This window comes from Gossypium arboreum, chromosome 3, assembly GCF_025698485.1.
Source record: "Gossypium arboreum isolate Shixiya-1 chromosome 3, ASM2569848v2, whole genome shotgun sequence".
Lineage (NCBI taxonomy): Eukaryota > Viridiplantae > Streptophyta > Magnoliopsida > Malvales > Malvaceae > Gossypium > Gossypium arboreum.
In genome coordinates this window covers 553765-568093 of record NC_069072.1, presented here as the reverse complement: position 1 = coordinate 568093, position 14329 = coordinate 553765, and the positions used below count along the sequence as shown (strand labels likewise).

The 14329-nt window shown below is 30.0% G+C and overlaps 2 protein-coding genes across 5 annotated transcripts; both read left to right on the top strand.

Annotated features, from left to right (window-relative positions):
- Positions 1-699: 699 nt before the first annotated feature.
- LOC108475628 (WAT1-related protein At1g68170-like) lies at positions 700-6107 on the top strand. Of its 2 annotated transcripts, XM_017777611.2 has the most exons (7): positions 700-1172; positions 1832-1891; positions 2516-2632; positions 3480-3741; positions 4561-4719; positions 5439-5590; positions 5665-6107. In XM_017777611.2, the coding sequence occupies exons 1-7, from the start codon at positions 979-981 to the stop codon at positions 5888-5890; spliced, it is 1170 nt and encodes a 389-aa protein (XP_017633100.1). In that variant the 5' UTR covers positions 700-978; the 3' UTR covers positions 5891-6107. The 2 variants fall into 2 exon arrangements, with proteins under 2 accessions (XP_017633100.1, XP_052881492.1); XM_053025532.1 differs by lacking the exon at positions 2516-2632.
- Positions 6108-10891: 4784 nt separating this feature from the next.
- Positions 10892-14228, top strand: LOC108476381 (tubby-like F-box protein 8). 3 transcript variants are annotated; one of them, XM_017778589.2, is made up of 6 exons: positions 10892-11259; positions 11385-11452; positions 11928-12363; positions 12513-12600; positions 12966-13098; positions 13211-14228. In XM_017778589.2, the coding sequence occupies exons 3-6, from the start codon at positions 12016-12018 to the stop codon at positions 13917-13919; spliced, it is 1278 nt and encodes a 425-aa protein (XP_017634078.1). In that variant the 5' UTR covers positions 10892-11259; positions 11385-11452; positions 11928-12015; the 3' UTR covers positions 13920-14228. The 3 variants fall into 3 exon arrangements, with proteins under 3 accessions (XP_017634078.1, XP_052881301.1, XP_052881302.1); XM_053025341.1 differs by lacking the exons at positions 10892-11259; positions 11385-11452 and adding an exon at positions 11623-11689; XM_053025342.1 differs by lacking the exons at positions 10892-11259; positions 11385-11452 and adding an exon at positions 11676-11693.
- Positions 14229-14329: the final 101 nt, after the last annotated feature.

Below are 14329 nucleotides of genomic sequence, written 5' to 3'. Positions count from 1 at the left end.
TTAAATTATGTTGGTAGTCTCATAGTATGTTTAAAGTTGTAAATTTAGTCCATGTTATTTAGATTAATCATTCTCGATCTCTACACTTTCTCAAAGTTTGAAATTTCAATCTTGACACTAACGACATCCATTAAATCCATCAATCAACTTTTTTTGAGAGTAACATACAAAAATAACAAATTGACATAACGTTGTACATGTGATAATATATTTCCCATATAAGGTTTTGTGCATGAGAAAACTTAATTTAATGAAATTTAACAACTAGTCCAAGAACGAAGCTAGAAATTTTTTCTAGAGGGTCGATATTATATTATATATTTTTATGGGAGATAAATTACAATTCACCATTGTATTGGCTTATATTTACAATTTTTAGAAGGATTAAATCAAAATATTATTATTTTTAGAGAAATTTTACCATGTATTAACTTATAAATTTATAAAATTTAGAGGGTCTAAAAAGAATCTTTCAACTATGGGGGCCAGCTCCCCACCCCCTCGTCCCTGAAAACAACCTTTCATCCATGACTAAAATTTTAAAATTTGAAATGTAACGCATAATGTAAGGATTAATTGCATAATTTAACCATAAAAAACCAAACGATTAAAGAGGGAAGCCGAGCACGTGCGGAGTGGATATACGTACATGGTGACGTCGTTAAAACACCACAGCCTCTTTGTATTATATTTGAAGACAGTGATTTTGTGTACCCAAAAAAGAAAGAAAGAAAGTGATTTCTTTTTTGTCCGAATGTTATATATAGCAAGGACTCTCGGTTACCATTTTCTTTCAACCATCGTCACCTTTTAAAATCTGCTCTCTCTCTCTAGGGTTTTTTTCTCAGTATCTCTGCTCTCACCATATAGAAACAGAAATCAACGAGAACGACGACGCATAAAGCTTTGCTTCAAGCATTTTTCTTTTCATCTTGGGTGTTTTTTGGTGATATTTCAAAAAGAAAAATTACAAAAAAAATGGAGCAGATTTTAAGTATATTGCAGGGGTTAAAGCCAGCAATGTTAATGGTTGTGGTTCAAGTAGTGTTTGCAGGTGTTAATGTGTTGTATAAATTGGCAGAAAATGATGGGATGAGCTCCAAGGTCATGGTTTCTTATCGTTTCATATTTGCCTCTGCTGTTATGATCCCTCTTGCTCTCATCGTTGAAAGGTTTTTTTCAGAACTTTTTTTGTTTGTTTTCTTTATTTAAATGGTATAATATTATCTTTTTAGCTCTTCTTCAAGTTATTATATCAATTTAATCCCTTTTTAGCTTCTTGATTAAATGGAAAAAGAAAACATTTTTTGGCCTTTTTATTAAAAATTAAAGAGTTATTTTGACACACAGTTCTTAACTTCATCCCTGTTTCTTCATTCCATGCATGAATGAAGTTGATTTTTTTCATCATCAACTCAACGGCGGAACATGCCATTAACATTTGAGGAGGCCTACTTAAAACTTCTGAAAATTTCAGGAGGTTTAATTAGAACTCTCAAAAAATTTAAAGGGTCTAATCGAATTTTTTTAAACTTTTGGAAAGTTCAATCGAAAATTTTAAAGGGTATAATGAAAATTTTCCCAAATTTTGAGGCCAAGCCCTCTTCTGTCTTCCATCACGTTCGATAATATCGTTATTTGTCAAAAAAGAAAAGGAATAAAATGTTATGAAAATATTGCAATGCTTTTTTTCAAAAAGAAGAAGAAGAAGGAGGGATTAAATTGCAAATGTTTCTCAAATTTGCTTGAAGGATTGAAATAAATTTTTATATAATTATGGTAATTAACCCTTGCTTTTATTATTCTTGCATATTCTTGTTTGTTTCCACAGAAAGAGGCCAAAACTGACTTGGACTGTGCTACTTCAAGCATTTTTTTGTGGGTTACTTGGGTAAGTTTACTTGCCATTTTTAAGTTGATTAATCATTAATTAATTAAATCTATATCTACATTCATGTTCCATTTTTCTCACAATTAAACCTGTTAGAACTTAATTTCCAATCAACAAATTATTTTTGGTAAAAATCCCTTTTTGGTACCTCTTAATTTAGAAGTTAAGTAAAATATTAGTTTCTCTCGAAAAAAAATTAAAGTGATTAATCTTTGTCAATTTCGAAAATGCACAATTCAAAACAATTAATCACAAAGTTAATATTTTTTGTCAACTATACATAATTTTTAGTATAATAATAAATTTAGCCTTCAAAATTTACATATTCTATCAATTTGATCTTGATTTAACAAATTTAGCCAACAACATTTACAAATTCTATTTACATAGAATATATAAAATCGAGGGCTAAGTTTCAAAATAAATACAATTGACGGAAAACATTAACAACGTGAATAATGTTTTTAGTTACTCATTTTCAAAATTAAAAAATATTAAATTATTCCAATTTTCTTTAAGATGACCAATTTACTTAATTTCAAAATTGAAAAGGGCGAAGAAGTGTTTTTGCCATTATTTTTTTCTTGCAAATAATTAACAAACATAAACCTTTCTTATTTCCAGGGGTTCACTATCTCAAAATTTGTACATAGTGAGCATGACCTTAACGTCCGCAACATTTGTTTCCGCCATGACTAATTTGATTCCTGGCATAACTTTCATTGTGGCCGTCACTATTGGGTATTTATATTTTACTAAACAAATTAATTAATTGTTTATTTTGCATGTTATCCATTAGTGTAAATTACATTTAATGTCACTAAATTATTAGTAATTTTATATTTTGGTCACTTAACTTCAAAAAGTTACAAAATGATCGTTGAACTATTCGAAAGTTTTCATTTAAATTATTTCATTGTTAAAATCGTTGTTGTGTGGCCTTCTTTGTTCACACTACCTACACCGGTTGAAAATTCACCTTCCTCTTCTCTTTTACAGTTCATGACATAATTTTGAACATTACAAATCTACGAACCAAAATTCAAACAACTTTCTTCTCTAATTTTTGACATTGACCGTTAGATCGATTTTGATCTAAGGCATTTTGTTCTATTTGTTGATGAGTATTGATCCATAAGGGCAAAGGGAGGGGACATGCAGTGGCCTTGCCCCTTAAAAATAATAAATTGCTTATAGAGTCCCTTTAGTTTTTTAGGAAATCACAGATTAGTATAATGTTGCAATTACACTTTGCCCCCTAAAGAATTTCATTTTTGACCCCTCCTAAAATAATTTGTTAGCTTTACCCCTATTGATCCATCGTTCCGATCATCGAATTGTAGCTTGAAGCTCATTAGCCAAATTTTTTGAAAAAAATATTTAACAACCCAGTAACTTAAATAAAAAAAACTTTCGAATAGCCAACAAATTAAATGAAAAGTTTAGAATACTTTAATGATATCTTTTTTTTTGTATTTTTTGAAATTAAGTGACCAAAACATAAACTTAGTAATAATTTAGTGACTTTGGATTTAGTTTACCCTATCAATTAATGAACTGAAAACTCAAAATTTCATGGCATATGCAGATTGGAAAAGGTAGGATTTGGAACAATGGCAGGGAAGGCAAAGGTGTTGGGTACATTAATTGGAATAGGTGGTGCAATGTTGCTTACTTTTTACAAAGGAGTCCAAATTAATACAGGATCGGTCCATGTAGACCTTGTACATCATCAACATCATGGGGCTTCTTCTTCTTATAGCTCACATCCAAGCTCTGCACATCATTTATGGGGTGCTTTGTTGGCTCTTGGTAGCTGTATTTCATATGCTCTATGGTTAAATGTTCAGGTATTTTTAATTTCATTTGCAAATGGGTTAAATTACGGGTTTTGGGTCTTTTTATTATGCTCGAATTTGAAATTTAGTCTCTATATTTTGATCTGGCATATAACTTTATCATTCTACTTTTATAACTTCATTAATTGATCTACACACCCTCCTAACAGGAAAAAAAAAATCAATGTTGATATGCAGTGGAGGATCTTAGTGTTAAGTTTCGGGAGGTCTAAATAAAATTTTCAAAAACAAAATTAAGGGTTTAGTTAAAATTTTCAAAACTTTTAGAGGGCTTAGTAAGAAATTTCAAAAAAGTTGGGGGTGATTAAATTTTTTCAATTTTTTGTGGGGCTTAATAAGAAATTCTAAAAAAATTGAAAGGCCTAGTTAAAACTTTCAAAAATTTTAAGAGGCTTATCGAGAATTTACAAAATATAGGAGAGGCCTGATTAAAATTTTCATAAATTTTAAAGGCCTAACAAAAATTTTCCAATATTTTGGGGTCCGAGGAACCCTTTTGGCTCCCATGAAGATCCGCCTCTACTGATATGGTGAGTCAAAAAAGACGTTTATAAGAAAAAAATCATGTTAGCTTCTTAATCGGGAAAATTAAGTTGTTAGTTATTTAGATTAAGTAATGATGTATGATATAAAAAAAAAATAAAGAGACCAAATTACACCAGATTTAAGTATAGGGCTAAATCACAAATGTGAACACAAAAGAGGGACCAAAATCATAATTTGACCTTTGCAATAAATTTTGTTTTCTTATACTTACATTTCCCAAACCACAAAAGTTGTGAAATTTGTTTTTGCTTTTTTGGTTATAAGGCTAAGATGGGTGAGAAATATCCATGTTATTACTCAAGCACAGCATTGACATGCATAATGGCAGCCATACAATCAACTGTTTTTGCACTTTGCTTGGAAAAAGATTGGAGTCAGTGGAAATTAGGCTGGAATGTTAGGCTTCTCACCGTTGCGTTTGCGGTATGTTAATGTAATTTTTTATGCTAGTTAGATACAATACATATATTATTTGTAAATGTTGAGGATCTGGGTAGGATCCTCAATGCGTTTGGTAATGTTTTGAGAGCTAATACGGTTGAAGAAACGAAGGGTTCACAAAGCGGGAGAATCTCATTCAATACTTGAGACTCAAACTGATACCCTATATGGCAACATTCTTACCTAATAATGCCCTACATGGTTTGCCTTCTCAAGCACTCGACAAAGTGCTCTCGCTTTGTGAACTCATTCTCTCTTCAAGTTGTCTCTAGTAACACTTAGGGTTTCGACAGAGTTGAGAGACAAACCCCACCCCCATTGGAAATAATACTAGATGCAAAGGAAAATCTACAGAGCAAGGGCGAAATCAAAAATTTGTTTTAGGGGGCCAAAAATAAATAATTTTTTTGAGTGATAAGGACAATTTTACTATTATATTAACTTATATTTTCTTAAAATTAAAGAGGCTATACAAAAAAAAATATATATTTTTGGGAAGCCAATTAGACCACTATTTGCCCCCTTCCTCCGCTCTTGCTAGAAAAAGTACGCCCCTCCAAATAAAAAAATAATCTTTTAGTCTTCATATAAATAATAGAATTTAAATTTAATATATAATAAAATAACATTTTAACCTCTCAAATGAAGATTTTTTATTTAATTTTTTCATAAATATATTCACACCTTTGTGTGTTTGGCAGGGAATTTTAGGGTCAGGATTGATGTTTAGCTTGGTCGCTTGGTGCGTGCGCTTGAAAGGTCCGCTTTACGCATCCGTTTTCAACCCTTTGTTGCTTGTATTAGTTGCCTTTGCAGGCTCATTTTTCCTCGAAGAAAACCTCTATCTCGGAAGGTAACTACTTAACAATTCATCGCATTATTAATGTATAATTCTATTAAAAAAAATTAATTTGATTTAAATGACAGTATAATGGGAGCAGTGCTTATTGTGATGGGACTCTACATTGTGCTATGGGGAAAAGGCAAAGAGATGGAAATGAAAAAGATGAATGAATTAGTTTCATCGATTAAAAGTGTTACCACCAATAGAGCTATCCAAGTTATTGTCACTTCCAATGATGCCACTTCTACTATTAGTAACAATGATAATAATAGCATCAATGTAGCAAGTAAAATTCCATCAAATAAATAGGGTATTTTTTAGAGAAAAAAAATATGAAGAATAATATAGAGAATATATATGTAGTGTTTGGTAGAGAGAGAAAAAAGAGAGGAAAATTGCTTTTGAGTAAAGTTTTGTTATTTCTCTTTTTGTCTCTATTGTTTGTAGTTATGTCCTTCCTAATTTTTTTTTTGGCAAAACATTTGTATGGATTTCCTTGGATATGAATAAAGAGTATTATCTCAAAGGGTGTATTATTTTGATGTTGGGACAAAGTTAGAAAATCACTTTAGGAGGGATCAAAGATGAATCATAAATTATTAGGGGCAAAGTGTAAATTTATCATTATATTAACATGTAATTTCATAAAAGTCTAAGGGGTTAAATAATAAATTTGCCTTTTTTTGGGGGGTGGGGGGCAAGGTAATTGTCTTCGTCCATGTTTTGATGCAATGTCAGTAAATAATAAAACGGTATTTCGTCATTTGTGAAATAAATAAATCTAATTAAGGTTTAATCTCATAAACTTCTCTAAACTATTGCCTAAATTTCAAGTTAGTCTCTAAATTCCAAAAAAACTTTAATTCAATTCTTAAAGTTTAGTATTGCATTGATCTACTTCAATCAACTTGGCAATCTGTTTAGGCAGTTCATACCAAACATATGGACTAAATTATAAATACATGCGTATGAACCTTTTAAATATGAGGTACTAAAAAATAAATTATAAATATATATATATAGGTTTCGAGATAGGTTTAATTCTTTATTAGTTGTATCAGATCATATTTTAAAAAAAAAAAGTGTCTTTATTAGTATTAAAAAAAATTGTCTTTCTTAGCTCGCCTGTTTTGTTATTCCGATCAAATTTCCGACCAAGTTTTCAATTTTAGTTTTTAATTTATTTTTTGAAATCTTTTGAGAAAAGTAATACCAATTATGTTTTACTTTTTTTATTCGAGTGTATAAATATTAAAATACTATATTAACATTGGGGGACAACGTTCGCTACACAATTAAACTGATTAGGATGGATTTGTCTCTAATATAGTTAGTCTTCCATTTTACATTGATTATTTTATTTATTTACATTCAATTTATTTATCTTATCAATGTTAATTAGTTTATTTTGTAATAATTTTTACATTTACAAAAAAATTGTTAAAATAATAATATTAATATTAACCGGAATAAATTTAAACATTAAAATGATCAAAACACATCAAAATTTTCATCGAAACACTTGATATTAACTTAAAATCGAAATGATACGTACGGATTGATTCAACAGGTAATGATGCGATACCTACTACCTTATGCATTCGCATATTTCTTTTGTATGTGGTAGATTTTGTTTTATTTATTTATTTGTTTTGGACGTACCTCAATTTTCCAATTGACAGTTTAGCCCATTAGAAAAGTAGGAGTTTTGTTCTCTTTTGTCCTATAATGGGCTAGGCTTAAATTGGATCCCATAATAGAAAAGTTAGGGCATTGTGGTCATTTCAGGTTTTACCAGCAGCTTAATCATGGTAGCGTCTAACGTGGCTTTGCCATAATTTGCGGCGACCTGACTGAATCTCTACGCTACGCCGAACGGGGTAAGATGTGACATGGTAAGTGCTAGGGTAAAGTCGAAATCCAATTTTAATTTGGATTCGATTAATCCTAATCTTATCCAACCAAGATTGTACCATGGGTTGAATAGAAGGATTAAACTGAATTTTTAATCGAATTGGATTAATGATTATATTGATTTTTGAAAATTTTGATTCAAATAAATTTAATTATAAAAAATTAAATGTCGATTACGAATGATTTAAATAAATAAATAAAATTATTTAAAATGATTATACGCGAAAATTTCAACTTATAAGTTCAAATGAGCTAAACATAAAATAATTTAAAGTTGAAAATATTTGAATCTCTAATGATCCGAAATAGAAATATAAATGATACATTAATCCTTACAAGTCATTTAAATTCGACTAGAAAAATCTTGATTTTGATTCAATAATTATCGAGTCAAGCTCGAGCAATTCAAGTTATTGATCGAGTTGAATTTGCATATTGTAATACTCAATTTAAGTCACTTGTAAATCGAATCAAATTTTTTCTTTTTAGTATATTTGAATATTATAAAATTATATTTTTACGTTAAGAAAAACTTAACTACAAATATATTCTAACTTAAATATAAATGAACTTAATCAAAATTAATTTTAAATATAAAAATAAATAAATAAAATTAATCGAGTTGAAAATAATTATTCAATCTAAAATAATTTAAACGATTTAAAAATAAAATTGATGCCATTGGTGGTGATTGACATTATTAAAGCAAAGCGTTGAGGAAAAGAGAGGCAACGACCGGATCTAGTCAAATCCTATTTAGCTTACTAGCATACATTCACATACACCGTATAATTACTCCATTATTCTTTTTAATTTTCTTAAATTCCAATTTTATTATTTATAATTTATCCTGCTTTCATGAAAGCTTCGGGAAAGGACACCATTTGAAGCACGCCAAAAGTCAGCCAACAAATTAATTTAAATTTAAAAAATAAAAAAAAATAAAAAGTTTAAAAATTTTGGTTTATTTCACTTGCCCTTTTGTACTTTATTTTAATTATTATTAAATATTCAGTTTTGAAATGAATTATAACTGGTATTAAATAATATTAATTTTGTGTTCGAAAAATATAAGGAAAGTCAAAAGCTTGAGATTGAGTTTAATCCAACTCCGTTGAAATATAATTTTAACTTTTAATATTTTTTATTTTTAATAAATATATTAATTAAAAATATTATTTTTAATAATATTGACATGAAAATTTGAGTAATAATCCGTGTGTATTTCATGTTTGAGCACTATTATTTATGTATCATATTAGTAAATAATTTGAAAATAATAAAATATTCATAAAAATATGAAAAATCATAAAAATTTAAAAATAGCATGAAATACGCATGAATTGTCATGTGAGCTATTGTCTTTAAAAATTTAACGTTTTAATCAATATTTCATTTTAAAAAAATATTTTGATTCTTTTAGAAAGTTGATAGTCAAATTCGATTTTTTAATTGAGGCCAAATTTAATTAAAATAATAAAGGTCAAATAGACAAATGATATAAACATTAATGACTAAATTTGTCATTATACCAATAATTCAATTTATTTAAAAAAATAGTTGACATTCATGGAATCTAATATGGTTAAAGGTGATAAGTATTTAATAAAGTTTATTAATATTAGGCTTAATGACAATTTTAACCACTAACATTTACATGTCTAAGTTATTTTGGCCATCAACCTTTGTGTATGTGTGTGTGTTTTTTTTTAAAATTGCTTTTCTAAAAGTTTTGATGAAAGTCTTGCTAAAAATTAACGTAGACTATGTGTAATATTTTTAATGAGATATAATTTATTACTTAGGTTACCCAATAAGATAATTACATGTGAAAATAATAAAATAAATAAACCATACATGAAATTAAAAAATAACTCTTAATTTAAAGAAAATAAACGTAATTATCTAAAAAATATTTCAAACTGAATGCATATGTTTTCTTTCTTGAGAGATTTCAAAAGATAATTAATAAATCAAATGAGAAAAATACTGAATGTTACATTCATTTTGAAATTTTTTATATAATTACGTTTATTTTCTTAAATTAAGAGTTATTTTTAACTCCATGAATTATTTTAATAAGTTATATAAGTAATAAAATTACATCACATTAAAATATTTCAGATATAAAATTCTATGTCATCCTATTAAATTTTACTACAGCAATTTCATCAAATATGTTAAAAAGTAATTTAAAAAATAAAAGTTGATGGCAAAAATTGGGACCGTTTTGCGAAAAATATAAATATTAGGGATTAAATTTGTCATTAAGCCTTAATATTAATAATTTATAATATATATATATATGATTAGAGTTTTTATAAATTAAAAATAATATTTGTGTTTTCAGTACGAACATTTAAACAGTACACCCATTATAAAGGCCATCGCAACTTTCATTAAATGGAATTTATTTTTCATAAATGTTATGATTGGATTCAAGTGGGAAAAAAAAAAACACATTCAAAAAGTTGCTATTTTCATATATTCAATCAATTTTCTCGGATTAATTAAATAATGGCGAAATTCAATTCAAAGGTGGGGTTTTTTTTTTTTTTTGTCTAAAGGACAAAGAAAAAACAAAATGAGATGGACCTTAAATTCCGAGATAATTTATAATGTTTGGTTCCCAATAAAATGAAAAAAGTTTAATTTAATTTTAGTCCTTCTATTATGTCAAAATTTAGGATTTAATTTCTTCATGTTATTTTGACATAATTTAATTTTATTTTATAATATTATTAGCATATTTAAATTGATAATGTAGATGTGAGTTTTTTTTAACTTTAATTAATAATAAATTTACAAATCAATGGAATGCTTATTACTTATTTGAAAAAAGAAAATAATTCATCAGTTTTATGTTAAAATATACTCGAGTTTCTATATTTTTCGATATTTAAAATCTAACCTCTCTGTTTTTATTTTAAAGAATTTAGTCCCTCTATTTTTTAGATTTAAAAAATTCAAATTCAGTTGTTAACAATGTTGAAATACATTTTTGTTAAATTCGATGATGTTGGTAGGCAAGTAACAAAAACAAAATGCTACGATGAACCTAAATTTCGAAGAAAAACTTTAATGATGTTAAAAATTATACTATTTTAAGGGTAAACTAAATTAGTAGTCACCGAACTATGATTTATTTATTTTTAGTCACTCAATTATGAAAAGTTATAAAATATGCACTCTTCAAATTAAAGTAATAAACCATAGTTGGTTTCCTTAAATTAAAGTAAAAGGATCAACTCTTCAAATTCAGTATAATATAGGGGTTAAAATATAGATTTTACCAAAACTTTATGCCGTTTCCTTCAGTCAGATAATGCAAACGGAAAAGTCAAACAGGGCAATTTAGTCTTTGGTTGGTTTTATAAGCCTGCTTTTCTGCTCTGTAGCTCCACGCTCCATTAAAAAAAAAAAAAAACATCATCAACTCCAAAGAAACCATATTAAAGAAAAAAGAAAATTATTGAGTAGCCTTTTTTTTTCTCCAATTTTTTATTTTATAAGGGTAAACCCGTGAGCTGAATTGAATGTGGGTCTGGAGTCCGGATTAAGATAAAAAAAGAAATCATAGAATACAAAGCTTCAACAAACAACACTTTAAAGAGCCAAAAAAACAAAAAAAAGGACTGTTTGTAGCTGAATAGTTCTTACTTTTGATCCATTTCCAAAAACCCAGATGTTATTTCAATAAGGTTTTCTGGGATTTTTTTTTTTTTTGTTCTAGATCTTGCCTTTGGATTTGCTGCATGTTTCAGGTATATAAACATGGATCTCACTTTAAATCTTTGTTGTTGTTTTTTTTTTTCTAATTTGTAGTTAAAATTACCTTGTTTTTAACTTTTAAGATTTGAATATGATATGGGTTTTTTTTTTATTGCAGATCTTAAGTGGGTTTTGAAGCTTAAAAGCTATGGCGGTTTGATCAGATTCAGGCTTTGAGATTTTAAGGTTTTTTTTTTTTTGGAATTTATTTTTTGCACTTAGGCTTCTGGGTGTGGGTTAATTCTATAATCTTAGCTGAAAAATCATTTCCACTTATGGAGAAAGTTTTGAAATTTTGATGGGAAAATATCTTTTTTTTCACTAAATATGTACTTTGACTTTAGCAACAATGCTTGATTTAAATGGGGTTTTGCTGCTTAGTCCAGTTTCATGAACAATAATGTTTCTTCTTCATATATATATGTATGTATGTATGCATGTATGTTTGTATACATACACTTGAAAGCTTATAAATTGCATACTAGGTGGATTCTTTGCTATTTGGGTTACTGAAAATGTGTTTTTGCTTGTTAAATGTTTAAAGTTTTGCATCCATTAGGACTGCTAGGGTTCCCATATGAAGCTTGCTCTCGTTTTTTCGTGCTGTCTTTTTGTTTTCCCTTGTGGTCGGAACTGAGTTGTTTTCGTTCTTTATGTGCAGCTGCAGACTCGTAACGTACTTTTATCTGAAATCTTCAGAAAAAGGCATTCTAATTGAGCTGGCTTAGCTTTCTGCTTTGACAAAAAAAATGTCCTTCCGTAGCATAGTTCGTGATGTGAGGGATAGTTTTGGGAGCTTGTCTAGGCGAAGTTTTGATGTTAGGTTGATCGGGCATCATAGGGGAAAATCCCATGGTTCATTACATGATTTGCACGATGAGCCTGTTGTAGTTCAGAGCAGCCGGTGGGCTAACCTACCCCCTGAGCTGCTTGTCGATGTGATCAAGAGGTTGGAGGAGAGTGAGAGCACATGGCCTACTCGAAAGAATGTCGTTGCATGCGCATCAGTTTGTCGGTCGTGGAGATTCATCTGCAAAGAAATTGTTAAGAGTCCCGAATTCTGTGGGAAGCTTACATTCCCCGTGTCTCTGAAACAGGTAGGATCACTGGATCACCGGTTCATCCAAAATGTCTTTATTCTGATTCGAGTTGCTCCTACATGGACATGATGTCGAGACATAATCAGTTCTTTCTATAAATCAAGAGCTCGAGATTGTTTCTCTAACTCTCTTGTTTGACTTTTCAGCCTGGGCCACGCGATGGAACCATCCAGTGTTTCATTAAAAGGGATAAATCTAAATTAACGTATCGCCTCTTTCTTTGTCTTAGCCCTGGTAAGTGTGATTCTCGACAACTGTTTGTTGCATTAAGTTGCCTTCGTTAAATGTATATATGATCTAATTATTGCTCTTATTATGGTAATGCATATCTTTACACAAGGGATGGCATGCTATAATTTAAGATGACTTAATTTGTTTCATGTGTCTATGAATCACCAATCGGGTTCTGTATCATTAACTTTAATTCTTTGATATCATTTCGAACCACCATTATAAAGATAAGCTGTTCATGTGCGTTTTGAAATATGCATTTTGAACTGCAGTTGTTTTAAGCATCTTATATTTGTCTTCGCATTCTCTCTGTTGTTCCTTCTAAGCTTACTGACATGTATTCTCTATTTGTTTTTACGTTTTCGCAGCCCTGCTAGTTGAGAACGGGAAATTCCTTCTTTCTGCAAAAAGGACACGTAGGACTACTTCTACGGAGTATATCATTTCTATGAATGCTGATAACATTTCACGATCAAGTAGCAGTTACATTGGAAAACTGAGGTATGATTGCGATATGGAATTCTAAAATCATTAGCTTTTGGAAAGATTATTCATGACTCGTGCAAATTTTCATGTTTATGGAATGTAAAACTATTTCTTTTTCTGGTTCCAGGTCAAACTTCCTTGGCACAAAGTTCATAATATATGACACCCAACCTGCCTATACCTCGACTCATGTCCCTCCACCAGGCCGGACGAGTCGAAGATTTTACTCCAAGAAAGTTTCCCCTAAAGTCCCTACTGGCAGCTACAACATAGCTCAGATTACTTATGAACTAAATGTTCTCGGTACTCGGGGTCCACGAAGGATGCATTGTATGATGCACTCTATCCCTGCTTCGGCTCTTGACGCCGGTGGTGTTGTCCCTGGCCAGCCCGAGCTTCTCCGTCATCCATTAGAGGACTCATTCAGAAGCATTTCCTTCTCTAAATCTCTTGACCACTCTGTTGAGTTCAGCAGCTCTCGGTTTTCCGAAATTGGCACATCTTATGATGATGAGGACGGGAAAATGAAACCCTTGATCCTCAAAAACAAGCCCCCAAGATGGCACGAGCAGTTACAGTGTTGGTGCTTGAATTTCCGAGGTCGAGTAACAGTTGCTTCGGTTAAGAACTTCCAATTGATTGCTGCCACACAAGCAGCTGCTGGTGCACCCACCCTATCATCTCAACCTGCCCCACCTGATACTGATAAGATAATCCTACAGTTTGGTAAAGTTGGCAAAGATATGTTCACCATGGATTACCGTTATCCGCTATCTGCATTTCAGGCTTTTGCAATCTGCCTTAGCAGCTTTGACACCAAATTGGCTTGTGAATAGAGAATATTATGATAGAGCATGATAATTGGTGGTCCCACTAAAACCAAAAAAAAAAAAAAAAAAAAACGAAAGATTAATGACAGACTTTAATATTCTTCCCTTTTTTATTTTCTTTTGCCGCTTCTCTTTTAGGGTGACCATTGGTAGGATGAGAAATTGATACTGTGTGTGTTATTTGTAAGCTAATTTGTATCTTTGATGCTATCACCTGAATGACACAGGCTTGCATCATAGTAAACCCTAAATCCTCTTTAATTCATGAATGATTAATCAAGGTGCTTGTTTCTCCTTGTCTTTAAGTGAAAAGAATGTTAACTTGAAGACTTAATGGGTACAATGTCCATTGAAATGTGGAAGAAAATAAGGTAAGAACAAAGGGAAATTGCAAGGAAAATGTCAATGATCGGAGT